The sequence below is a fragment of the Myxocyprinus asiaticus genome, chromosome 11 (assembly GCF_019703515.2).
Source record: "Myxocyprinus asiaticus isolate MX2 ecotype Aquarium Trade chromosome 11, UBuf_Myxa_2, whole genome shotgun sequence".
NCBI lineage: Eukaryota > Metazoa > Chordata > Actinopteri > Cypriniformes > Catostomidae > Myxocyprinus > Myxocyprinus asiaticus.
The window spans coordinates 33,423,072-33,450,707 of record NC_059354.1 but is presented as its reverse complement, the minus strand read 5'-3'; the positions used below and the strand labels follow the sequence as shown (position 1 = coordinate 33,450,707).

The 27,636-nt window shown below is 40.1% G+C and overlaps 1 protein-coding gene and 1 long non-coding RNA gene across 6 annotated transcripts in view; one reads left to right on the top strand and one right to left on the bottom strand.

The window, feature by feature from the left end:
- Nucleotides 1-405: 405 nt before the first annotated feature.
- Nucleotides 406-27,085, top strand: LOC127447839 (splicing factor 3B subunit 1-like). Of its 5 annotated transcripts, XM_051709930.1 has the most exons (25): nucleotides 406-546; nucleotides 1,392-1,564; nucleotides 9,312-9,413; nucleotides 9,577-9,691; nucleotides 11,660-11,739; nucleotides 13,368-13,556; nucleotides 13,663-13,912; nucleotides 16,294-16,506; nucleotides 16,914-17,035; nucleotides 17,146-17,343; nucleotides 18,284-18,385; nucleotides 18,467-18,646; nucleotides 18,757-18,843; nucleotides 19,450-19,720; nucleotides 21,103-21,248; nucleotides 21,371-21,517; nucleotides 21,615-21,740; nucleotides 21,841-22,062; nucleotides 22,145-22,327; nucleotides 22,450-22,561; nucleotides 25,184-25,304; nucleotides 25,397-25,528; nucleotides 25,630-25,902; nucleotides 26,013-26,229; nucleotides 26,525-27,085. In XM_051709930.1, the coding sequence occupies exons 1-25, from the start codon at nucleotides 519-521 to the stop codon at nucleotides 26,681-26,683; spliced, it is 3,948 nt and encodes a 1,315-aa protein (XP_051565890.1). In that variant the 5' UTR covers nucleotides 406-518; the 3' UTR covers nucleotides 26,684-27,085. The 5 variants fall into 5 exon arrangements, 4 of the variants coding, with proteins under 4 accessions (XP_051565890.1, XP_051565893.1, XP_051565892.1 ...); XM_051709931.1 differs by lacking the exons at nucleotides 406-546; nucleotides 1,392-1,564; nucleotides 9,312-9,413; nucleotides 9,577-9,691 and adding an exon at nucleotides 9,724-11,361; XR_007898420.1 differs by lacking the exons at nucleotides 13,663-13,912; nucleotides 16,294-16,506; nucleotides 16,914-17,035; ... (14 more) ...; nucleotides 26,013-26,229; nucleotides 26,525-27,085 and adding an exon at nucleotides 11,307-11,361 and having other exon boundaries at nucleotides 13,368-13,433.
- LOC127447842 (uncharacterized) overlaps nucleotides 1,685-27,636 on the bottom strand; it is a 41,160-nt gene continuing 15,208 nt past the window's right edge. The window contains exon 3 of the long non-coding RNA XR_007898421.1: nucleotides 1,685-1,812. This is a non-coding gene — a long non-coding RNA (uncharacterized LOC127447842). The remainder of the gene's footprint in view (nucleotides 1,813-27,636) is intronic.

Sequence of the window (27,636 nt, the reverse complement as noted above, 5' to 3'; positions counted from 1 at the left end):
TGATTGGCTGGATGGTCGCTCAATCAGCACAAAATAACAAAACGCAAAGAATACTGTATACAAATCCACCATTTGGGCACGGTATGGTTTAGCTTGGAAAAGTGCCGGGGACAAAAATCACCTTTTTAAAGAGTGCAGGAGACATGTCGCCCACATCCCCCATGGCCGCTACGCCCTTGGGTGTTGCATCTATTATCTGCATATTAAGCATATTAAAAAGCTTGTGGATAAATGAAACATCATGATAAATCGACCCGCGGGCAGTAGTGAGGGTGCACTAAGGTTCGACTGACCGGGAGTGAGACATGGTTTACCGAAGCAACGGGCCGCCACAGTCTTGGTAATTAATGGGAAACACTGCTACGTTCCTACAGCCGAATTTCTCAAGATTCCCGCCCCCCCAAGCTAAGAGGGGGAAATACGTATGTGCAGTGCGCATGCGTGTTGCGTCGAGCGCTGTGAAGCCGGATGCCTAGGAAAAGGCCTTCCGGTACTGAGGCGTACACAGCAGCACGAAAATGGCGGAGATCGCCAAAACCCATGAAGGTATGTTTATTTTTCAAATATTTGCTTGAAAATGTCGTGTTTTATCGTTCATGTATATTGTTGCAGTCATTATTGTTCTTTGTTGTAAGAAGTCTAATTAGAGAGAAATAAGCCACTTTGAGGCGGTGGATAGAATATGGCGTCTGATCGTTGAATAAAACCTGATCGTGGCGCACATGAGAATTATCAACCAAAAACTCCACATAAAGAGCTTTAATGAGACCGAGAGATCATTTTAATAACGTTAAATTGCAAACAACAACAACAACAACAACAACAACAACATGCACTGATTTATGCTACTATTCTGGCCTGAAAATGCAGTGTTTGAGTGTTACAACACGGTGGTAAGACACTGAGCCCAAAATGGCGTTCAAAACACGCAGACAATTGCAGATAACTAAATGATTCCCAGTGGTGGTACATTGTTTCCAAAGACGTTATAAATTGCATGTGGTTATTTTCTATCACTCTGTAGAATTGTGTGGAACAGTCATCTCAGAGTTATTTTGCATGCTCCTGTAATGCAGTGGTGCCATTTTTGTCCTCTGCTTCTCTCAGTCTTTATACACAGTCAGAACTTTACAATATGTTTTTAATGATTTTATAAATTTAAATCAGTAGATACCATTCAGTTTAATTGTCAATTGCAGGATTAATTAAAAGATAAACATTGCAGTGCAGTAAACTACATACAGACATAATGCAAGGATATATGTAACACAATTATGGATCACCTGCAGACAGTTCACACCAGTTGTAACAAACTATCATTATACATTTCTAGGCCTTTTAAAGGTATGTTTGGGAAGTTAAGTATTAATCTCTGGTTGTTGTTGTATTAGACATCGAGGCGCAGATCCTGGAAATCCAGGGGAAGAAAGCTGCCCTGGTTGAAGGAGCAGACCAGGGGGTTGGGCTTGATTCCACTGGATATTATGACCAGGAGATTTATGGAGGCAGTGACAGCCGCTTTGCTGGATATGTGACTTCAATTGCCGCCAACGAGCAAGAAGATGTAAGTGATGACATAATCCTTTCAGTAGTTTATATAATCCTTTCGTTTATACTTGGTATTAAGATGCATCTCTGGTGATCCGATCACGTGGTCAGGCGAGACACGTCGCTGTTTACACCTGGTTGCTTAAATGCGTCTCCTTTGACCACTTGTGATTGGATTTTGAGGGGAGGGTCTCTGATTTCATGAAGACATACATCAATCACTTTGTCAGTGTGTTACTGCATGGCATTAAAGCGCAACAAACTCTGTAAAGAGAGAGAAAGAGAAAAATGGCACGATATTTCTCCCGGATGCAGCTGAAAATTTTATTTAGGCACAAACGCAACATTTCGAGCAGAATTATCACTTATTTTAGTGGACTACCTGTATTAAATGCGCTTCAAATGTTTGTTTGTCATCTGCGTCCTTGCATGTTAATATCAGACACACTGAAGAAGATTTGTGAAGTTCTTGTGCTAATGTTTGTATCCGCTCCCTCCCCAATTTGGAATGCCCAATTCCCAGTGTGCTCTAAGTCCTCGTGGTGGCATAGTGACTCGCTTCAATCCGGGTGGTGGAGGACGAATCTCAGTTGCCTCCGTGTCTGAGACAGTCAATCCGTGCATCTTATCACGTGGCTTGAGCTTGTTACCGCGGAGACGTAGCGCATGTGGAGGCTTCGCTCTATTCTCCGCGGCATCCACACACAACTCACTGCAAGAACCACATTATAGCTACCACAATGAGGTTACCCCATGTGACTCTACCCTCCCTAGCAACCGGGCCAATTTGGTTGCTTAGGAGACCTGGCTGGAGTCACTCAGCACGCCCTGGATTCGAACTCGTGACTCCAGGGGTGGTAGTCAGTGTTTTTACTTGCTGAGCTACCCAGGCCCATGTATCTGCTTTTTAACATTTTCCGATTGCAGGGCTCCAGACTGCGACTAAAATAGTTGCAAATGTGACCAAAAATGATTGATTACAATAATAATTTTAAATCTAGTCACCACTGGCGATAGTCGGGTTGTGTGTGGTCATGTGCTGTTTTGACATATCATCTTGTGAGTTATTGAATACATCTTTAAAGCGTGCACCACCAATGTGTCTTGAGCCACTTTTCACCTGTTCTGTTGTGATGAGCACGCTTCACCGCACGCAACAACAAACCCAGTGTGAGAGAGTCTTTCTTTTTTAATGGCTAAAATAGTGCATTATCGCCATCTATGGTAAGCATTGGATTAGAGGCTTCCCCTCTTTGAACCCCCCTTCCCCTGGACCTATCAGGGCTCAAGTCTCCATTGGCGCTGCGTGTTCAGTTCATGCTCCGAGCCCCTCACAGCCAATAAAGTGTGAGAGAGTCGTGACCAATTGACTCTTTTGAACTGGGTCTTTTTCATGAATCACCCGAAAAGAAATGAGGGTGTGAAATGAATGCAAGAGCTCAGGTTAGCAGTTTGAATCGGAGTCGCTTTCTCAGCTTATCCTCCGTCAGTGTGTTCACAACTGGGAGCGCAGAAATTTAAAAATAGGAGTCCCATGTGTGTTTGGGGCTTCTTATAATTAAAAGTACCGCACTACTAATAAATATATATATATATATTAGTAGTGTAACGGTTCTCTGAAAAAAACCTAACCATACGGTTCGCCACCACGGTTCGGGAAGCATTGACACCGTGGTCGGTTCACCTCAAGTTTAATGCCGCATCTGGAGCACAAGTTTTGGTCAAGAAAAGAAAGCGTCAAACAGACAGGCATAGTTACAACCTCTGCTAACGCACCTGAAGGGCTCTGTAGATGGATACGCTCCACCTGTGTTTCACTTGACATCACTGTTCTTCAAGTGTTGTGTGTAATTGAAAATGGCAAGTGTAGAAAGTGAGATGCTTATAGAGAAGCCCCCTGCATTTCTCCTTTCTGGGAACATTTTCTTTTTGCAGTCAATTACAACAGCGATGGTCAAAAGACATTTACAAAACAGGCACTGTTTGCAGACATCGCTCGACACGAATGCTGTATACTGGTAATATGTCAAAAACGTGCACGCAAGTTCTTACTGTTTCCTTGCGCGGCTGTAATCTATTGCGAGCGTCAATAATGCGCTTTGATTAATGGCATTAAGATGCCGTTATAGTAATACATTGATACATGATTAATCTTTTACACCAGGGGTCGGCAACATTTTTGACTTGGAGTGCCATTTTTTTTATTTTCCTGGTCAATGGCTGTGCCGACAACCCCCCCCCCCCCCCCCAAAAAAAACACATGCAAATGTGATTTTCCCTTTGTGAAAAAGTTTCTATTTTTCTAATTTAATTGTTTGTTTTTCATTAGAAATGATAGAAACAGTTTGAGTGAAAATTTTGTGCAAAACCCGATAATTATGATATAATCATGAGCCTGCATGTGAATTTTCAGAGCATCTAAAGTGCTTTAATGAATGAAAACCTGTCCTTTTGTGTTATGAGTTAAAGTTAATGGCACAAACTTGCTTAGTTGATGACTGATCACGAAATTGTGTGGAATCTTAAATATTTCTTATATTATGTCACTAATCATTTAATCACTGGTAAGCAACAGCAAGAGAGAAGCAGGCTGTTTTATTTATATTACGTTTTTCGCACCTGCATTCCAATTTATATCTTGATGTAGCCTAATCCTTCCTCATGATCACGCAGAGTGATTTCATCAGATGAATGGGAGGCTAAACAGTATTAAAGTGTGACGAGACTCGTGCAAGCCATTTACACATCACAAGTTGATCAACTATTTAGCCCTTTTTAGTTAATCGCACCTGCAAAATCCTAAAACTTTATTTCCAGGTTTAATTTATATTTTGAATAGACTCAAATATTTGAACCCTACCATGTGGGTTTACGTTTTCTCTTTTAATCGTTTAATGTAATTTTGAGTGTGACCATGGTTTAAGGAGGGTGTACCTGTATGCTGGTTTGGAAATCTCAAGGATTAATAGTGGTGTTTTTCTTATTGCATTACGTGTTGTTCTGAAAGCAAAAAGAAGCAAATAAAACACTGAATGTAGGTGCAGAAATGTCATCCGTGCAGTCTGACCGAAGCAATTAACAGAAAGTGAAGCGCTACCTGCTCGTGATGCGTAAATGGCTTGCACGTGCTGCACGCGTCTGTTGGGTATACTGCAGTCTCGTCACATTTTAACTTTTTGTTGAGCCTCCCATTTAACTCATAAAAACACGCTGCATGATCAAGAGGAGGGATTACATCAAGCTGTAGATTGGAATGCATGTGCGGAATTTATATAAATAAAATAGTCTATTCCTCTCTCGCCGTTTGCTGGCATGCCAGTGATTACCCCTCCACGTGCCAATGCTGGCACGCTTGCCATAGGTTGCCGACCCCTGTTTTACACAAACATCACCCAGGGAAAGAGCCGAAACTGCACACACTCCCTTCAATTTTTAAGCAGACATTCAGTGTTAATTCGGACAGACATGAAACAATAACTTAAGCGCTTGAGGAGTTCATGTGGGATTTCCATGTATGATTAAAATACTCGAGCAGCATTATCACAACATCCCTTCTCGTATGTATTCTAATAGCAAGGTTATTACTTTTATAGTGATGTACAGCTTCTGAATATTGAAAATATGTTGAGATGAATTTGAATTGCACTTTGATGCATGTAGCATATTAGTGCAGGTATTAAGTTAAATTGTTGATTTAGTAATTAGAGAATGTTTTGTTTAGTTAGGACCCTGATGAAAATTAACCATGGTTTTACTATAGTAGTAATGTAGTAACCATGACTGCTGTCACCATGGTTTTCTGAGCAGAAATCATTGTTTTGATACAATTAACCGTGGTTTTAAAACAGTAATACTGTAGTTTCTATATAGTAACCATGATTTTACTATATATTGTAACCATGACAGTAACTGTGTTTATATTTTGGTTACTATGATTTTATACAAATAACATGGTTAAACTATGATTACTGTTGTAAAACCATGATTATTATTTAAGGGCAAACCTCTTGAAGTGTTTACCAAATAGATTATTCTTTGGATTTGGCAGTAATATTTTTTTTGGAACAAAGCGAATACCGAAACTGTGACCCTAAAATCGTGAGAAATTCGAACCGTTACACCCCTAATATATATATACGTGTGTGTGTGTGTGTGTGTGTATATATATATATATACACACACACACACCAATCAGCCACAACATTAAACCCACCTGCCTACTATTGTGTAGGTCCCCCTCGTGCCGCCAAAACAGCGGCAACCCGCATCTCAGAATAGCATTCTGAGATGCTATCCTTCTCACCACATTTGTACAGAGCGGTTATCTGAGTTACCGTAGACTTCGTCAGTTCGAACCTGACATGAAAATCCTAGGAGATCAGCAGTTACAGAAATACTCATACCAGCCCATCTGGCACCAACAGTCATGCCACGCTCCAAATCACAGAGATCACATTTTCCCCCATTCTGATGGTTGATGTGAACATTAACTAAAGCTCCTGACCTGTATCTACATGATTTTATGCACTGTGCTTCTGCCACACAATTGGCTTATTAGATAATCACATGGATGATTGTTGGTGCCAGACGGGCTGGTTTGAGTATTTCTGTAACTGCTGATCTCCTGGGATTTTCACATGCAACAGTCTCTAGAATTACTCAGAATGGTGCCAAAAACAAAAAAAAACATCCAGTGAGGGGCTGTTCTGTGGACAGAAATGCCTTGTTGATGAGAGAGGTCAACAGAGAATGTCAGTTCTAACCAGTCTGGCCAAAGTCTATGGTAACTCAAATAACCGCTCTGTACAATTGTGGTGAGAAGAATAGCATCTCAGAATGCTATTCTGAGATGTGGGTTGGTGCTGTTTTGGCGGCACGAGGGGGACCTACACAATAGTAGGCAGGTGGTTTTAATGTTGTGGCTGAAACACACACACATATGCATGTGTGTATACATGCAGTTGTGCTCAAAAGTTTGCATACCCTTGGAGAATTGGTAATATATGTACCATTTTTAAAGAAAACATGAGTGAGCAGGCAAAACACATTTATTTGATGTCTTATGGGATTCATATTCAACTGTAGGTTATAACAGAATGGCAAAACCATAAAACAAAACATGGCAACAAAGAAAAAAATGAAATGATCCCTGTTCAAAAGTCTGCATACCCTTAGTTCTCAATACTGTGTATTGCCCCCTTTAGCATCAATGACAGCATGCAGTCTTTTGTAATAGTTGTCTATGAGGCCCCAAATTCTTGCAGGTGGTATAGCTGCCCATTCGTCTTGGCAAAATGCCTCCAGGTCATGCAAAGTCTTTGGTCATCTTGCATGAACCGCACGTTTGAGATCTCCCCAGAATGGCTCGATGGTATTAAGGTCAGGAGACTGTGATGGCTACTCCAGAACCTTCACCTTTTTCTGCTGTAACCACTGGAGGGTCAACTTGGCCTTGTGCTTAGGGTCATTGTCATGCTGGAAAGTCCAAGAGCGTCCCATGCGCAGCTTTCGTGCAGAAGAATGCAAATTGTCTGCCAGTATTTTCTGATAACATGCTGCATTCATCTTGCCATCAATTTTCACAAGATAGTGAGCCACCACCATGCTTCACTGTGGGGATGGTATTCTTTTCACTATAGGCCTTGTTGACCCCTCTCCAAACATAGCGCTTATGGTTGTGACCATAAAGCTCTATTTTGATCTCGTCACTCCAAATTACAGTGTGCCAGAAGCTGTGAGGCGTGTCAAGGTGTTGTCGGGCATATTGTGACTGGGGTTTTTTGTGGCATTGGCACAGTAAAGGCTTCTTTCTGGCAACTCGACCATGCAGCTCATTTTTGTTTAAGTATCATCGTATTGTGCTCCTTGAAACAACCACACCATCTTTTTCCAGAGCAGCCTGTATTTCTCCTGAGGTTACCTGTGGTTTTTTCTTTGTATCCCGAACAATTCTTCTGGCAGTGGTGGCTCAGCGGTTAAGGCACATCTGATCAGAAGGTCGGGGGTTCAAGCCCCAGCACCGCCAAGATACCACTGTTGGGCCCTTGACCCTATCTGCTCCAGGGGCGCCGTATCATGGCTGACCCTGCACTCTGACCCCAGCTTAGCTGGGATATGTGAAAAAAAGAATTTCACTGTATATGTGCAAATGTATAATGTGTGATAAATAAATATAATTAAATTAATTTAAATTAAATTAAATGAAATCTTTCTTGGTCTATCTGACCTTGGCTTGGTATCCCGAATTTTCTACTTCTTAATAAGTGATTGAACAGTGAACTGACTGGCATTTTCAAGGCTTTGGATATCTTTTTATATCGTTTTCCATCTTTATAAAGTTCCATTACCTTGTTATGCAGGTCTTTTGACAGTTCTTTTCTGCTCCCCATGGCTCAGTATCTAGCCTGCTTAGTGCATCCATGTGAGAGCTAACAAACACTTTGACTATTTATACACAGACACTAATTGCAATTTAAAAAGCCACAGGTGTGGGAAATTAACCTTTAATTGCCATTTAAACCTGTGTGTGTCACCTTGTGTGTCTGTAACAAGGCCAAACATTCAAATAACTTTTATTGTCACACAACCATATACACGAGTGCAATAGTGTGTGAAATTTTTGGGTGCAGTTCCGAGCAACGTGACAGTGATGAGACATCAATTCAAGTGTATGTAAACTTTTGATCCGGGCCATTTGGGTGAATTCTGTTATCATTATGATTTAAAAAGGAGCCAAACAACTATGTGATGATAACAACTGGCTTTATATGATCACTATCCTTAAATAAAAGCCAGTTTTTTTGCATGATCAGTCATATTTTCCAAATCAATGCCAAAATTTCACAATTTCTGCCAGGGTATGCAAACTTTTGAGCGCAACTGTGTGTGTGTATGTGTGTGTGTGTATGTATACACACACACACACACACACACACACATTCTTTTGACACTTAGAACAATTGAGGGACTCATACACAACTATTACACAAGGTGCAAACATTCATTGCTCAAGAAGGAAACCCACTACTATATGCATAGTAAGCGTTATGTAAATATCTGCTTATGTAGATTCTGAAGGGCAGTACTAAATAAAAAATTATAAAAATTATCTCTTTTATATTTGTATAAATTTTGAAAGGGTTGTGAACATTGATGAGACAAAAGGGGAATGCAAACTTGTGTATCTTCTCAACTATATATACTGTTTATTAAATCTCTGATTAATGGATTATCAGCTGTTTTTTCTTCTGCTTTCTTGTTTCTGAACAACGATCTAAATTGAGCAATTATATGATTTGGCGACTAAAAAAAGCCATTTGGCCCCTTAATGTTTCAGTTAAGGAGCCAATGGCTCCCAAGTAATTTTTGTAGTCTGCAGCCCTGCATCGGATGTTTTTTCTTTTCTTTTTAAAGCAAACTTTTTTTTTTTCTTTTAACACACAAAGCTTTAACTCCAAGTTTTAGCACATCAGTTGATTGACAGGTAAGGGGTGGCGATTCGCTGCTGTCTGGGACACATCAGGACGGATTAGTATTTACACTTCAAATGCTATGTGGTCACATACGTTTATGACCACATTCGTATTCTTTGTTTTAGACCCCATTTAGACCTGTATTTAGCATTGACCCCATGTGATCGAATCACCTGAAACGCATCTTAATACCAGGTGTAAACTAGGTCTTAAGCTTGTCTGCTCTGGCTTTAGTGCATTTGAAAAAAAAACTGTGTGATGAAGTTTCTGAACTCAACTATTTTGATTTAGGATGATGATGAGGATTCGTCCACAAGTCTGCTTGGACCGAAGAAACCAGGTTACCATGCTCCGGTTGCAATACTCAATTCCATTCCTCAGTCAGATGAGCAGGTAATTGACTTTCCCACTCTTTTTCATTCATTTTTTTGTTTTCTGATGACTTGAGTACAGCATCACCTTTCAATAAATGTTACCAAATTGCATTTCCTGCTGTATTTAAAATATAGAAAACAATTATGATGAAGCAATGCTCTTTTTATCACCCTTCCTGCAGTATGATCCCTTTGCTGAACACAGACCACAGAAGATTTCAGACCGTGAGGACGAGTACAAGAAACGTAGACAAAAGATGATCATCTCCCCAGAGCGTCACGACCCTTTCGCAGATGGTAAATTTCACACCATTGTTCTCTTAGTATATTAAATTTGCCGAAACCGATCAGTATGTACTCTGCCTGTGATATTCTGGTCCAGACCAGCCTTTTTGGTGCTTAACCCTTCGAACACCACCCAACAACTTGTTCCCTGGGCTCAATTCTCCTGCTTTAGCCTGCCTCAGTAAGGCATCCCACTGATCATTTAATGACATTAGTGCATAATTACAAATGAGCTGGGTAGTGAGCTTTGCTTGCCAAGCAATTTTGTTTTTTTAGGGAGACAGTTAGTTGGGTGGTGTCATTTGTCCCATTAGGACATTGGTTGCAGGTAGGTGTGTTGTTCGAAGGGTAATGCATTTTTGTGAAATCTGAAGTGTTGCAGAATACAGCCAAACAATAGTCAGGCACCACAGACACTTTGAGGTATAAGTACAAGTTTTTCTGCCTGAGGCTGTAGTGTACTGCCGTTGTGCAGTTACTTGCCCTGAAGTTTTCCTTTTTACTTTTCTATAATTCCCTTGTGTCTTCTACCTATATACCCAATTACATGTCTTCTAGACACCCATGATGTGCTAAGACAGTAATGTATCAGTAGATTGCTGGTATCAAACAAGTGTGGAACTCTTAAAAAAGCCACCTGTGGAAAAACATTGCAATTTAGAATGCTTACTAATTGTACTTGAATCCAAAGCATAATTAGGTGAAAATGAATGGCCAATGAAAGCTTATATTTTCTGATATGCTGATAATATTTTCCAGCCATTTTAATATTTTTAAACCTATTGGCCTGTGTGATCAGATACAGTCACAAATTAGGAAGGAGTTTAGTAAGGTCAGAATGTGTGTTTTAAGCAGGCTGCACACTCACAAAACTACATCAGTCAGGATCAGATTATGGGAGGGAATCAGGCAAACATTTTGCATGTAGTCCCAGACAGAGGAATCTTTACAAAAACTGTTGTGTAAATATATTTCTATTTTATGAACATAAAATAGAGATATATCTATTGAAGAATCTGTGTACCAAGATTCCACAGGCCCATACTAACTGTCCTTAATTTCTCTCCTACAGCAGTACTGCTATGCCAGTCCTGTCTGCACTCTCTTAAGGGTGCAGCAACTCGTCCTGTGTAGGTTATGGTCAACAGAAAGAAGCGTGTTTAACAGATAAATCAAGACAATAGTTGGAAGTTTTGGCCTGGTGTGAGGCCAGAGGGCCTGTCAGGGGAAACCACCATGGCTTCACAAAACTTTTTTACATTTATGAATGTGATAAATATATTTTAAAGCCTCATAAAGGGATTTTTTCACAAATTCATGCCCTTTCCTCCCATTTCAATTTGTTTTAACCAATTCATCGTAATTTTATTTTAAAGAGGCTAGTTACACACAAAATGTGCATTTTCAGTTCTTCATTTCAGAATTGATTAATCTATTAATATTCCCCAAAGTGTTCAGTGTATCTGACTGCAACACATAGTAATTTCATTTTATTATCCTTCAATTCTAAGTTGGACCAATTAGAGGTTTTGACAAGTGTGACAAGAGCAGAACAGGTGGTATGCTATTGTGTGTGAGTTCAAACCCTTTTCCAAAGTGTTACTAATGGTAAAGAGAAATTTTCTAGGCTTCTTTTCTGCCGGTTGAAGTCTGACTGCAGAGGGACCCTTGGCACTGAAAGTGTACGTATTCTGGAGAGCACAGCCCAGGACCCTGCATCAGTGATGGCTATATACTCTCCTTATCTCCTCTTAAAAGCAACAGAAACCTCTTTGTACCTGCCTGTTCTTAATGTATGACTGTAAAGAGTTCTTAGTTTTTATTGACTAGGGCTGTTTTGTGTTATGAGAGGACAATAATTTAAACATATAAGGCCATCTATTGAGGGACAGTTGACTGTTGTAGCTTGTTTGTGAAAATGCTGTTCGTGACTCGTGCTCGGCTAACCGTCTCGCATCTTGTTGGTGCTCTTTCGCATAGGGGGCAAAACGCCGGACCCCAAGATGCAGGTCAGGACATACATGGATGTTATGAAGGAGCAGCATCTGTCCAAAGAAGAGGTAAACATTTCTCTCTGTCCCGAGACCTTGTATGCTTTGAAAATGGCCGTTGTTTGTTGTTTTATAGTTAGGGCTGTCACAATTATGAAATTTGGCTGACGAATAATTGTCAAACAAATAATTGCAATTATGACGATTAATTGTCTGTTTGAGGGCTATGATGATTAATTGTCCCTTTAGGACTTTAACGATTAATTGTCATATAAATTGTCATATTTCTTGAGGTGCAAGTGTGCTTTATATATCTTAAGTAATTTTTACATGTTTAACTTCAAATATATAATCAAATAATACAATTTGGATTGAAGATTTCTTTTTAAGGCTTTAAAATTATATGAATGAAATTAAAATATGTTTTTGGATATCAAAATATTGAAAATATTAGTTTTGGTCAATTTTACATTTACACTGTTTTTGCAATTTAATATATACTGTATATGTATGTGTATATAAAAATATATTTTATATTTATACAATAGAATATGGTGTTAAATTAAGCAATAGTAAAATATTTCTGCCCTAATTTCTTCACTTTGACAAGTTATTTTAATGCCCTTTGATGAAACCCACAAGCCATTATTTTTCATGAAGCAAAACCTTTGAGATTTCATTTCATCAGTCCACAGAAATAGAGTAAGCATCCTTCACCTCCTCTGTGTCATTAACAATGTGTGAATGAACCCGCTTTGACGAGGAACATTTGCCATTACCCGATCGTTAAATTAAAGTGAAACCGGAGCGCTTTGCGTTCACTATCAATGTTTACCTATGTTCGTTTGTATTTTTGCGGGAGTTTGGCGCGAGCCTCTGCTGACGGCGCACGCATCAGATCGTTTGAGAAGCTGGTTGATGTCTGCTGTGCGGCTCAGTGGCGTTTGGAGTTCAGTTGAATGACACAAACGCGCCGTTCATGGCATTTATACATTAGTTTATAATTCCCTTATTTGGGCATTAAAATGTGATTGGAATTTGAAGTGCACAATAATCACGGTCCTCAAATAACCGCAGTTAGATTAACTGCGATCAGACGATTATTTAATAATCGTGACATGCCTACTTAATAGTTATATCACCGATTCTGAAAGATTGAAGGATTGCATCTAAATAACCTGAGAAAGGTTATGTTTATCGAGGGTTTTTTTTTCTTTTTTTCGTCTCCCCAATTTGCAATGCCCAATTTGCTCTAAGTCCTCGTGGTGGCGTGGTGGCGTAGTGACTCACCTCAATCCGGGTGGTGGAGGACGAATCTCAGTTGCCTCTGCGTCTGAGACAGTTAATCAGCACATCTTATCACGTGACTTGAGCGCGTTACCACGGAGACCTAGCGTGTGTGGAGGCTTCATGCTATTCTCCATGATATCCGCGCACAACTCGCCACGTGCCCCAACGAGAGCGACCACGAGAAGGTTAATCCAACGTGACCCTAGCAACCGGGCCAGTTGGTTGCTTAGGAAGCCTGACTGGAGTCACTCAGCACGCCCTGGATTCGAACTTGTGACTCCAAGTGTGGCAGTCAGCATCTTTGCTTGCTGAGCTACCCAGGCCCCGTTTATCGAGTTCTTGACCCTTTTATCTCTTGTCCCTTGAGTGCTGTTTTTTTTTTTAACCTTTATGAATCTCTTCTGCAGAGAGAGATCAGGCTGCAGATGGTAGAGAAAGCAAAGTCTGGGGAGTTGAAAGCAGTTAACGGCTCTGCTGCGTCTCAGGCTGCCGGAGCCAAACGCAAACGTCGTTGGGACCAGACATCCGACCAAACTCCCAGCAACTCCACACCCAAAAAAGTGTCCAGCTGGGACCAGGCAGATGCAGGTGCTGAAGTAAGTGTAAACCAGTAGTGTTGTTTTTTATTTTTTGTAACATCATCAAGTTCATTCAACCAGGACTGCTGTTAATGTTTAAGCTCTTGATCTTTTCTCTATCCAGACACCAGGACACACACCCGGACACACACCTTCCAACAGTCGTTGGGATGAAACACCTGGCCGTCCCAAAGGTAGCGAGACTCCTGGAGCCACACCGAGTACCCGTATGTGGGAGCCCACACCAAGCCACACCCCAGCCGGAGCTACCACGCCGGGTCGAGACACCCCTGGGCATGCCACTCCCGGCCATGGAGGGGCGTCCTCCAGTGTGCGCAAGAACCGCTGGGATGAGACACCAAAAACGGAGAGAGGTCTTTATTTTCTTTCCATTTTATCATTTCTGACTGTAGATATTTGAAGCAGAGGTTTACTGGTTTTTAGGGATGCACTGAAATTTGCACTGAAGTATTTGTGTGTCCTCACGAATGAGCGCAAAGGCACTAAAACACTCAGTGGCGTTACAGAAGCACACTGTGGTAACATTTCTAATGAGATTGCACATTCAGTTTGTATTTGCTTTTCGTAGTTGCACGTTAAAGTCCACATCCCCAGAAGTGAAGCGATTGCTCAATTGGTTAACAAATTTATAAAGAGCATTTTCCCATGCTTGGACAGAGGCTGTGAGGCTGTTTATTATGCACTACCAGTAAACGCGCCGCACTCTACATTAGCGTATCAAACAAGTCCAATCCCGCTCGACATCTGCCACTCACAATCTCACGTATTCGCTCTTTTAATCTGAAACTGGATCTGTAAGTGACACAGAGAAACCAAGTTTACTTTTCCCCACTCTCAACAATATTGACAACATGGATGATGGACAGAAACAAGGAAAAATAAAGCTGCAAACACCAATTAAGGGGCCAAGCACATCAATACAACATTAGGCACAACAATGGCAAAAAATAAGTAATTAAAGCAATCTGGTCATGATTTTAGGCAAAATGGTTGAAAAACCATGAATATTATCAATTGCAACGGGACATAAAAGCTTATTACTTTTGACCAACAAGTGGCGCTGTCACCAAATTGATGTGGTGTGGTCAAGGTGCGGTCTTGATGACACAAATTTCATGCCAATACGCCAAAGCGTTGCCGAGATAGAGCCTGAAAACCATTCTGGCACCGTGCCATCAAATTCATTGTGTTAAATGAAAACGGTTTGGTCTATCAACACGAAATCCATAACTTTTTGTCAGCATGGTCTAAAGGTGGTCTGACTCGATTTTGGTTCAAATCTGACAAACGCTGTAGGAGGAGTTAGAAAGTATGTTTTTAAAGGATTTCAAAATGGCAGATAGGAAGTTCGATCGATCATGGCATAATTGGTATCGACGTTCTCCGCATGACCCACGGAATCTACCAAGACTGATCTCATGACAATAGCACAAAGTAATCAGTAGTTATTAGCAATTTATGAAAATTTGGTATAACTTTTGACTAGAAGGTGGCACTGTCCCAAAACTTTTGAGTACCTTCAGGGCATTGTGCCAATGACACATAACGAGTTTCATAACAATATGTCAATGCGTTTGAAAAATAAAGCTTTTTACAACAAAATTCAAAATGGCCGACATAGGAAAATTTTGTATCATTCGACTCGGCATCCCGCACAGAATCTAAAAAGACCAGATTTGTGATTTTATGTGAAACTGTTCAGAAGTTATAAGCAAAAATATGCATTTTTCATATCTCGTGACTACTATGGGGCGCTGTGCTGAAACTATGCAGGTACCCTCAGGTCATGGTTGTCATAACACATGCCAAGTTTGGTGTGAATACGCTAAAGCATTGCAGAAATATAGCCTCACGTCCAATTTGGGTTGCTCTACGCTGAATTTGTTTGCGCGTTATTCTAGAAGGTGTGACTAATCAACTTGAGTTCCATATCTTTTTGTCAGCCTAGTCTGAAGATTATCTGATTCAATTTTCGTGCAAATCGGACGAATGGTCTAGGAGGAGTTTGAACAAGTAGTTTTTTCGAAAATTTCAAAATGGCGGAAACATTTTCAAGATGGAAAATTACGACATAAGGTGCAATTGATTCATCTCGAGCCAGGGAATCCGAAGAAAAATTGATTCTAGCACTTGCGGTTCAAAGGTTATTAGCATAAACGTGAAAATTTGGGCAGTTGGTGGCGCTAGAGGGTTTGAGTTAGAGACTCCAAATTTGCTCCAGTTAATGTCCTCTATCTGTGCCAAATTTTACAACTTTCCCACATATGGTTCTATGGGCTGCCTTAGACTCAGTGGTGGAAGAAGAAGAATAAAAAGAACACTAACGATTACAATAGGTGCCTATGCACTTTCAGTGCTTGGCCCCTAACTATTAAAATAGGGAAATATGCATTTGTCCTCGGTGTATTCATAAGTACTTTATTAGCACGTTTGATTATATTAGGCAAAAGTGCAATATTTTAAATATCCAATATGTTGTTCACTGTTTAATGTTATGTTTTGGTATGTGTTATGGTATTAGTGTGCTTTTTGTTTTATTTTATTTTATTTTTTTTTTTAATTTTTTATTATTATTATTATAAGTGTAATCACTTAAAGAAAAGTTAAAAAAAAAAAATTTTCAACATGTTTTTTCTTTTTTGGGCTCAGTGTGTTCAGAATTTTCAGTTTCAGCCAATTATTTTTATTTCGGTGCAGTACTACTGGTTTTTAATCATTATATTTGATATATCAGAGACACCTGGTCATGGCAGCGGCTGGGCTGAGACCCCACGCACAGACAGAGGAGATGAGTCAGTGGGCGAGACACCCACCCCGGGTGCAAGCAAGAGGAAGTCAAGATGGGATGAAACACCAGCCAGTCAAATGGGCTCATCAACACCTATTCTCACCCCTGGAAAGACCCCTCTGGGCACACCTGCTATGAATATGGCTACGCCCACTCCAGGTACTGGACCAATGTAGCTGATTGTGCACCAGTTATATAATTCTATTACTTAAAGGTATAATTTATACACCATTAGCAGTATCAAACAGAATTGCAAAAATAATCTTTTCAAGCACTACCCCGTCTTCCATTAATCGGAAACCTGCAGCATTGGTTGATGCATTGTAGGCGTTATGTAGGGCCCAGTTGAGCCGCATATTACTGATTGCAATTCAGTGGTGTAGAAATTACACACTTTAACTCTAATAAAGTAATATACCATGAAAAATTCACCCTGTGTTATTAAATAATTAACACTTACATAGAATTATGCTGTCACTGGCTTGAAATGTGGCTCAGTCTATTTGTTTTATTTAATTTTTTTAATCATCTTGTGGCAGTTGCAGTAAGGTTCTGAATGTTTGCAGGGCACCTGATGAGCATGACTCCAGAACAGCTGCAGGCTTGGCGCTGGGAGCGAGAGATTGACGAGAGGAACCGTCCATTGACTGATGAGGAGCTTGATGCCATGTTTCCAGAAGGATACAAAGTACTTAATTAGATTAACGTCCATTGAAAAACTTTGTTTTCGGTCTGAATATTGTTGACATTATATTAATATTCTGATGTTGTCTGGTTTTCCCCTGCCAATTCCTTTAGGTATTGCCCCCACCAGCAGGCTATGTGCCCATCCGCACCCCTGCCCGTAAGTTAGCCGCCACCCCTACCCCAATCGGAGGCATGACTGGCTTCCACATGCAAACAGAGGACCGATCTATGAAGCAAGTCAACGACCAACCCTCTGGGAACCTGCCCTTCCTCAAGCCAGATGACATTCAGTACTTTGACAAACTGTTGGTGAGTCCAGCATAAACCATAAGCCCTTCCTCATGATTTTAACATTTTGATTTCACCCTCATACTATCCCAGGTGTGTATGACTTCTTCACCAGAACAAATTTGAAGAAAAGTAGAAAAATATCTTAGCTCTGTAGGTCCTTAAAGTGCTAGTGGATGGTGATCAGATTTTTGAAGCTACAAAAATCACAGACAGTCAACATAAACGTCATCCATACGACTCCAGCAGTTAAATAAATGTCTTCTAAAGCAACACGATCGCTTTTGTGTGAAAAATCTAAATATTTAAGTACTTTTTTTTTTTTTTTTTAAACTCTAAATCATGCTTCCGTTCTGCAGTGGTAAGCGTGTGTGACATAATCGCATTGGCATTTGAAACACATGAGAACTGAAGCACATGCGTCACAGCCAGAAGAGCAGCACTGTTTACAAGTGAGTAGGAGTAATGCTGTACCGAAGCTTCGTTAGTTTTGTTTTAGGTCTGTATTTGTTTTGTTTTTTTTTTTTTACTCGCAGAGGTGTGTTTGTGTGCTTATCAACCGAGTGGAGAACGTGAGAAGACATTCTCATGAAGCTTACTGGAAGCGATGATTTAGAGTTAAAAAAAAAAAAAGTGCTTAAATATTGATATTTTTTCACACCAAAAGGGATTGTATCGTTTAAGAAGACATTAACTGCTGGACTCGTAATGATGACGTTTATGCTGACTGTCTGTGATTTTTGTAGCTTCAAAAATCAGATCACCATCCACTTGCATTTTAAGGACCTACTGAGCCAAGATATTTTTCTTCAAATGTGTTCAAGTGAAGAAAGAAAGTCATACACACCTGGGATATCATGAGGTGAACTATCCCTTTAAGTGTCCTTAGGCCACATGCTTTGAGGTTTTTTTTTTTTTTTTTTTTTTTTTGTGTGATTTTGATCATCCCATCTGTTTGCAGGTTGAAGTTGATGAGTCCACCCTTAGTCCAGAAGAACAGAAGGAACGCAAGATCATGAAGCTTCTCCTGAAGATAAAGAATGGAACACCTCCCATGAGAAAGGTAAACATCCTCTCTCACACTTTACTGGACTGTAACACGTGATCTTGAAAAAAATACCTCTAACCATCTCTCTCCTTTCAGGCTGCTCTTCGTCAAATCACAGATAAGGCTAGAGAGTTTGGAGCAGGGCCCCTCTTTAACCAGATCCTGCCGCTGCTGATGTCTCCCACACTGGAGGACCAGGAGAGACATCTTTTGGTGAAGGTCATCGATCGCATCCTCTACAAACTTGATGACTTGGTTCGACCTTACGTCCACAAGGTAATTCTTCTGTGCCTGATGATGTCAGTATGCTATTGTTTTACATTTTCATGGAGCAATGCATTAGTTTTTCTGTGTCTTTGCTAAAATGTGTCTCTTTGTTCTTGCAGATTCTTGTGGTGATTGAGCCCTTGCTGATTGATGAAGATTATTATGCTAGAGTAGAGGGTAGAGAGATCATCTCCAACTTGGCAAAGGTAAGACCGTTGCCCCCTTAGTAGAATAACATTAATGTTAGTTAAGCCTTGTGTCAGTTCCCAAATTTTCAGAATTTACGTAATTAACAATACAATTAACAGAGTAAATATGTATTCAAGTAAATTGAGTAAATAGTGCTTTTGTTTTTTATGGAATAGCACAAAAATGTCCCTACTACCTGACAGATGTCACTGTGAAAATAAGGATTGACATATCGCACCAGACACTGTGACAGCCAAAGTCTCTAAACATTGTCTCTAAAATCAAAAGAAAAACCCAAACAGAAGACTTGGAAGCTCTTTCTACCTGTCAGTCACTTAGCAAACCCCAATGCTCAAACATATCTGTGGAGGGGAGGGGGTCTAATTCTTTGGATGAGTCTTTCAGAAGTTAGTATGGGTAACATCACTTACAGCACATTTTAATATCTTTAACTATTTTGTGTACATTGTATTTGCTAGCACTACATTGTATTGGCCACCCTGCTCTCTAGATATCAGCATCCACATCGGTTGAGCACTAGTCCTATTTTTTTTGTCGCTGGTGTGTATTATGTCAGTGTTGACATTTATGATCTTTGAATCCCTTCATTTTTTTCTTTGCAGGCTGCTGGTCTGGCCACCATGATCTCCACCATGAGGCCTGACATTGACAACATGGACGAGTACGTGAGAAACACGACAGCTCGTGCTTTCGCTGTAGTGGCATCTGCTCTGGGCATTCCATCTCTCCTGCCTTTCCTCAAGGCTGTTTGTAAGAGCAAGAAATCCTGGCAGGCTCGTCACACAGGCATCAAGATTGTACAGCAGATTGCTATTCTCATGGGCTGTGCTATCTTGCCCCATCTCCGCAGCTTGGTGGAGATTATTGAACATGGTTAGTGTGTCATACTGGTGGGAAGTATTCTGGTTGCATTACACTGTCTTATTACAGTACTTATAAGGCAAGCATTGTATTGAAATTACGAATGATTTCAGTTTTCTGCAAATAAGTCCGCTCCAATGATGCTGGGTACACAATCCATTCAAAATTTTAGTCGATAATTTCAGCCTTTGGTGTGCTATGTATTTTTTTTTAAAATATTTATTTATTAAATTTCAAATTTAATTTAGAATTTCTCACATTGGCTCTCACCAACTGCTGGTAATTACCAACTGCTGGTAATTATTTGATTGAAATAGTGGCATACTGAATTGTAATTTGACATTTTAAACTTTATTTTACTTTTTTCTTAATTTTTTATCCCCTTTTCTCCCAATTTGGAATGCCCAATTCCCACTACTTAGTAGGTCCTTATGGTGGCGTGGTTACTCACCTCAATCCGGGTGGCGGAGGACAAGTCTCAGTTGCCTCCACTTCTTAGACTGCCAATCCGCGCATCTTATCACGTGGCTCGTTGTGCATGACACCGTGGAGACTCTGCATGTGGAGACTCATGCTACTCTCCGTGATCCATGCACAACTTACCACACGCCCCATTGAGAGCGAGAACCACTAATCGTGACCACGAGGAGGTTACCCCATGTGACTCTACCCTACCTAGCAACCGGCTGGAGTCACTCGGCACACCCTGGATTCGAACTCGCGACTCCAGGGGTAGTAGTCAGCGTCAATACTCGCTGAGCTACCCAGGCCCCCCATTTTACTTAACTTTTGTTGCATTGCAAGCACTGGTATTTTCTTTTGGAAGTGTAAGTGTATTTAAATCTTGTGGTACTTGAATCAAATTGTTCTATTTTTTTTTATTTTTTTTTTATCCCCAATTTGGAATGGCCAATTCCCAATGTGCTCTAAGTCCTCGTGGTGGAGTAATGACTCCTCAATCCGGGTGGCGGAAGACGAATCTCAGTTGCCTGAGACCGTCAATCCGTGCATTTTATCACGTGGCTTGAGCATGTTACCGCGGAGACATAGCGCATGTGGAGGCTTCACGCTATTCTCCGCATCATCCTCGCATAACTCACCACGCACCCCACCGAGAGAGAGAACCACATAATAGCGACCATGAGGAGGTTACCCCATGTGGCTCTACCCACCCTAGCAACCGGACCAATTTGGTTGCTTAGGAGACCTGGCTGGAGTCACTCAGCACGCCCTGGATTCGAACTCGCGACTCCAGGGGTGGTAGTCAGCGTCTTGACTCACTGAGCTACCCAGGCCCCCACAAATTGTTCTCAAGTCTAAGCTCAGGACATAAAAGATTTTTATTGTCTGCAGTAGGATGTGCCAGTCTCAAGATAAATGTTGTTTTTTCTCAGGTCTTGTGGATGAGCAGCAGAAAGTGCGAACCATCAGTGCTTTGGCTATCGCTGCCCTGGCTGAAGCTGCCACACCGTACGGTATAGAGTCTTTCGATTCTGTGCTGAAACCTCTTTGGAAAGGTATCCGGCAGCACAGAGGCAAGGTGAGCAAGATCATGCTTTAGAAAAGGGTTTGATTGATGGGAAAACCTCAAGCAGCTGTGTTTTACTTTTAGCTTTCTCTTCAAGTTTAATGGTATATATATTTTTTATTGTGTCTACTCAGGGTCTTGCTGCTTTCTTGAAAGCTATTGGATACTTGATTCCTCTTATGGATGCCGAATATGCCAACTACTATACCAGAGAAGTGATGCTTATCCTCATTCGAGAGTTCCAGTCTCCAGATGAGGAGATGAAGAAGATTGTCCTCAAGGTATATCAGAAAGAAGCAATGATTAAGTAACATTAAAATGTTGTTCTATTATCTTTCTGAACAGTTTGGGTAACTTTTTTTTCTTCTTTTTTTTTAGGTGGTGAAGCAGTGCTGTGGCACAGATGGTGTGGAAGCAAATTACATTAAAACAGAGATATTGCCCCCTTTCTTTAAACATTTCTGGCAGCACAGAATGGCATTGGACAGGCGCAACTACAGACAAGTATGTTTAATCTTCCCATAATTATGAATCACAATCCCATGTGAGAATCAACACCATCGATATCTGTTTATCTTTTTTTCTCTGTTCATTCACTCACCAGTTAGTGGACACTACAGTGGAGCTGGCCAATAAGGTGGGGGCAGCGGAGATCATCTCCCGTATTGTAGACGACTTGAAGGATGAAGCAGAGCAGTACAGAAAGATGGTAATGGAGACCATAGAGAAAATCATGGGAAATCTTGGCGCTGCTGACATTGATCACAAACTGGAGGAGCAGCTTATTGATGGAATCCTGTATGCCTTCCAAGAACAGACCACTGAGGTGAGTGATACACTTGGCTTTAAAACGCCTTGTTTGGAACATCCTGACCTAAGACTGATCACAATCTTGCTTCTGTCTCCAGGACTCTGTGATGCTGAATGGCTTTGGTACGGTGGTAAATGCACTGGGTAAGAGAGTTAAACCGTACTTGCCACAGATCTGCGGTACAGTGCTGTGGCGTCTCAACAACAAATCCGCCAAAGTCCGTCAACAGGCGGCTGACCTTATTTCTCGCACAGCGGTGGTAATGAAGACATGCCAAGAGGTGAGGGACCCAAATATATATATATATATATATATATGGACTGGAAAATTGTACTATCCTAGTTAAATGATGTATTGATAATGCACACTAAAATATATTATTTTCTGTCATTTCCACTTTAGGAAAAGCTGATGGGACACTTGGGTGTGGTGTTGTATGAGTATCTGGGAGAAGAATACCCTGAAGTGTTGGGTAGCATCCTTGGTGCCCTGAAAGCCATTGTTAATGTCATCGGTATGTGTAGCCTTTTATTAGTGGTGCTAGCTAACGAACCTTTGACTCTAATATTGCAAATTGTGTGGCTTGTTAAAGAGTGGTGTGCTATTACTAGCAGACTTGGGATTTTTGACTGGTGGACAATAAAATGGTAAAAAAAAAAAAAAACATATCTAGGGACTAGACTATCAGAGACTTTTGTCATGGGCCAGAGAGCAAGGACAACACTTATAAATTCTAGTTACATAGTGGATTTTACCGATAACCAAGTTAGGCATTACCTGCTGATAACCGATTAATCAACCGATAGTTTTTAAAATTGATACTGAATGAAAAAATAACACTCAAATTAAAATAGTGCTGAACTTTATTACAAAAATAAACAGTACTGACTGAACCATGAAAATGAAATAAATATTAATATATATGAACTAATATTCAAATTTTAAAGTCAGCTGATTTTTAAATTGACATTGTTTCCTTAGTCCACAATACTTAAACCATTCAGCACCATTATATTATTGCATGGAACATCTCTATTCTTGCTGTTCAAAAAAGCATTTCATTTTCAACTAATGTGCATAAAAGAAAAAAGTTTTAGTCCATTTTCTCAAATGTTAAGTCAAAAGTGAAATGAGGGGTGAACATCTTTCCTGACAAAGCATTTAAACAATTCATTGCTTAATCTGAGAAACACTTATAAGAGAGCAAGACGCGACGGCCAAAGACCTCCACCAACTGTAAGGGGCTGTTTACACCGAACGCTTTTGCAACCATCCATTTGTTTTTCTGTGTAAACGCATGCTTAGACGGACATCTGTTTCCCTTTTGTTTTTGTTTATTCAGCGTCTCGTGCAGTAGCGCTGTTTTTTTAGATGATGTATCTAATTAAAAACTACTTTAAAAGCGTATTGAGACACCTGCTTTCTGTTAAACTGTATTTGTTGCGCTGTGTCTAGCCCTTTTTAGCACAAGAATATGATCAAGCTGAAGTCAGTGAGGATAAAAAAACTTAATTGAAATCAGATCTGATTTGTTTATACGTTTCTCTCGGCTGCATGAGGATATTAATTTGCTTTCTCACGTCACTAGCTTTAAATATGCAACTTAGCAGGCTAATGAATGCATAAATGTGACTAGCTGGATATAAACTAATGCAAATAGATGGTAGCAATCATGACATTTAAACATTTGGGTAGGACTTGCATGTATTTTTGTCACATTGTTCTAACCGCTTTAGGTTAGCTTTAATGTTAGCATCCTCTCAGCCTTATCGGCAAACATACTGCTGTTCTCTACTAATGCAGCATCTAGTCAACAAATTAATTTATAATGATATGACAACGTGTACTGTATACATACCTTTTCGTTGTTGATGTTTTAAATCTACATCTGAAATGTTCTGCTCCATGCAGAGTGTAGTCTCACGTGTCAAAACAAACACCATAAGGCATCAGTGAAGTGATTAGTTTTTATTTTCCTCTATAGGCCGCTCTCATACTGTATAATGACAGCGGACCCTTCCCAGCCGCTCCAGCACTGGACGCAATGGGAAAAACTATCGGTGTGGACTTTTGCCGATAACCGATAATTCCAGAAATCTGTCAGTTGACCTGTAGTTACAAACCAGGGACTAAAAACGGTTCAAAGAACAAAAAACGAAATCAACAATTTTTTGCAGTGCGTAATCAAAAATGGGAACAAAGTGATTTTCAATTGTTCCGGAGTGAAAACTTTATTTCGAAATGCTGATAACTGGTTATAAACTGGATAATTTTGCTCTGATAATTTTTTCATGAAGCCAAAGGGTTTATCACAGTACATTTTTGGAACTGTACCACATCATGTTGCCTGAAAAAATGAAACACGTGCTTTGATCCTGAAGGAAACTGCTGCATCATACATTTCTTTGCCTAATTGCCTGTTGTGGATTTTGCATTTTGTGAATGAAGACCTCTTTAATAACTATGCATAATTACTACATATACTGTACATGCATGGCTTATCCAGATAAAAAGAAAACATTATTAGAGGTAAAAAGTATATTTTGCAGTTGTTTCCAAGTCTGCATTAATACAGATTTGATGCTGCCAGGTTTTGACTGAGAAGTAGATCTGTAATTACAAATATACTTAACTGTTAATTAACTGTATGCTTGTTATGATTTATTTGCCGATTAATCCACCTCACAGTAAATTTTTATTTTTGCTTATTTTGGTGAGGCAAGTGACTTATTTTTGGGCTTGTTTTTCCAGACCAGGTTGCTTGTTTCTCTTGCTAGATCTGGCAACACTGCGATTGGTATTTCACCCACCCCTTAGCACAGAGTAATGTCATTTTAAAAAGAACGTTAACCATTCTTTTATTTATTTTTCTAAGCAGTTACCATTTGGAAAGGAGGCTACAGAGCTTCCGAACCGGAAAAAAAATACAGTTTTTGCTCCGAACGAACCGAAGTGAAAACCATTTTGTTTTTAGTCGCTATTACAAACTGTACTTTCCAGCCTTTGACAGAGAAAGACTGAGTGGAGTTTGAGAAATCCATAATTTATATTGAAAACATTAGGTTTCTACAAAAGACATATATGTCCTACAGCTTTTTGATTGCATGAATTAAAACCTTAAATGTCCCATTCTCAGGTATGCACAAGATGACACCACCTATCAAAGACTTGCTTCCACGTTTGACGCCCATCCTGAAGAACAGACATGAGAAGGTGCAGGAGAACTGCATTGATCTAGTGGGTAGAATTGCTGACAGGTCAGTGCTCCAATTCATTGCAGGTTTTGTTCTGCTAATTCCTGGAATATTTTGATAATTCCTCTCAAACACTTATCGTCATGTCTTTCCAGGGGTGCAGAGTACGTATCTGCCAGGGAATGGATGCGAATCTGTTTTGAATTGCTGGAGTTGTTGAAAGCCCACAAGAAGGCCATCCGTAGAGCTACTGTCAACACATTCGGCTACATTGCCAAGGCCATTGGGTAAAAGATGAATTCTTTCTTTGAAATGTAGAATATATCATTGAAGTAAAAATGATAAAATATTGGTTTAATGTTTTTTTCCAATGTTTATAACTCTCTAGTCCTCACGATGTGCTGGCCACACTGCTCAACAATCTGAAGGTACAGGAGCGTCAGAACCGCGTGTGCACGACGGTAGCCATCGCCATCGTGGCAGAGACGTGTTCACCTTTCACTGTGCTTCCTGCACTGATGAACGAGTACCGCGTTCCAGAGCTTAACGTTCAGAATGGTGTCCTGAAGTCATTGTCTTTCCTTTTTGAGTACATCGGTGAAATGGGCAAAGATTACATCTATGCCGTCACACCTCTGTTGGAGGATGCTCTGATGGACAGGTGAGCTAGGAAATGAATTATAGTGTCACACAATACAGATGTTACTCAAAACTTGCTGCTCAATTTTAATAGTTCTCTTTAAGATTCTGGATTTGTGCTCTTCTTGGCAGAGATCTCGTGCACAGGCAGACAGCCAGTGCTGTGGTGCAGCATATGTCTCTTGGTGTATATGGCTTTGGCTGTGAGGATTCCCTTAATCATTTGCTCAACTATGTGTGGCCCAATGTCTTTGAGACATCTCCTCATGTCATCCAGGCTGTAATGGGGGCACTTGAGGGTCTGCGGGTGGCAATTGGACCCTGCCGCATGCTACAGTATTGCTTGCAGGTATGTCACAAGGGAATGTGTAGAGGTGTTTTTTTTAACAGGGGTTTGAAGTCTGCAGAATTTGGCACAGGATTTAAGTTCAGAACTATTAACTAAAAAAAATCAAAGTCATCCATCTGATGCGTGTCCATAGACCAACAGTTAAAAAAGTGTGAATGGAATGTAATAGTTTTGTTTGGATATCCTGTAATGCTGCTGCTTTTAAATATTAATTTTTTTATGCCGTTAAGATTTCTACAATTTTTCCACTGAGAGGTTAAGATTAATCTAATGGTATATTTGTTTTTCTCAATAGGGTTTGTTCCACCCTGCTCGCAAAGTCCGTGATGTGTACTGGAAGATCTACAACTCCATCTATATCGGTTCCCAGGATGCACTGATCGCACATTATCCTCTTGTTTATAATGATGAGAAGAACTCATTTGTTCGCTACGAGTTGGAGTACTTCCTGTGAATATTTCTACCCTTACTTGTGCACTCTTCTATATCTGTCGTATTCATGGTTTATAGGACTTGGTCCATTTTTTTTTTTTAATGTTCTCTGGTAGATTGCAACTACTATCACACATTCTGTGGTCTAAAATGTATTTCTTATTAAAGAACAGGAAAAACTTTGAAAATAATCTTTACATGAAGCTTTTAGGTCTTTGGATTAGACTTTTCTGTTTTTACAGAGTGGCTCCTTGCACAGTGACAGTTAAAATAGTAGCAGATTTGCAGAGGAATGTGAAATCTTGGTAAATCTTTTAAGCTTGAGACTTGTGTCCTGGTCTGTCAAGTTGCTCTTTTGCTCCGTCTCACAGCTGTTCTTATGTTGCTTAGTTTGGCTGAATAAACATTTGTGTATTAAAAGTTATCAAGCTCACCTTTGTGGTTTTTGCGTGGTCGTTTAGCACAAAATTCTTTTTAAATGTTGTCTAGGCTTTTAGACAGGCAGCAAAAAAATTTTTTTTAGGTGTATCTGACTTAAAGGGATAGTTCACCCAAAAATGAAAATTCTCTTATTAGTTACTGCCATCCCAGATGTGTATGACTTTCTTCTGTAGAACATAAATGAACATTTTTAGAAGATTTCAGTTCTGTTGGTAATTTCAGTGCAAGTGAATGGTGGCCATGCCTTTGAAGCTCGAATCCATTTGACTCCAGTAGTTTGATCAATGTCTTCTGAAGTGATCCAATTGGTTTTGGGTGAGAGCAGACCAAAATATAACTCCTTTTTCACTGTACATCGTGCCATTGCAATCTCTAGGCAGTAAGCACAATCATGATTTCAAGCTTGATTACACTTACTAGTGCTTGATGCATGCACAGAGCACTAGATGGCTCTATAGAAAGTGTAATCGAACTTTAAATCATGATCGTGCCTAGAGATTGCAATGGCAAGATTTATCGTGAAATAGGAGTTAT

Excerpts from the sequence above, each read along its gene's own strand:
- LOC127447839 (XM_051709930.1), top strand. The coding sequence starts at position 519 with ATGGCGGAGATCGCCAAAACCCATGAAG. Across the intron at positions 16,507-16,913 it reads TATGGCTACGCCCACTCCAG|GGCACCTGATGAGCATGACT; the intron begins GTACTGGACCAA and ends GAATGTTTGCAG. Across the intron at positions 21,249-21,370 it reads TCCGGCAGCACAGAGGCAAG|GGTCTTGCTGCTTTCTTGAA; the intron begins GTGAGCAAGATC and ends GTGTCTACTCAG.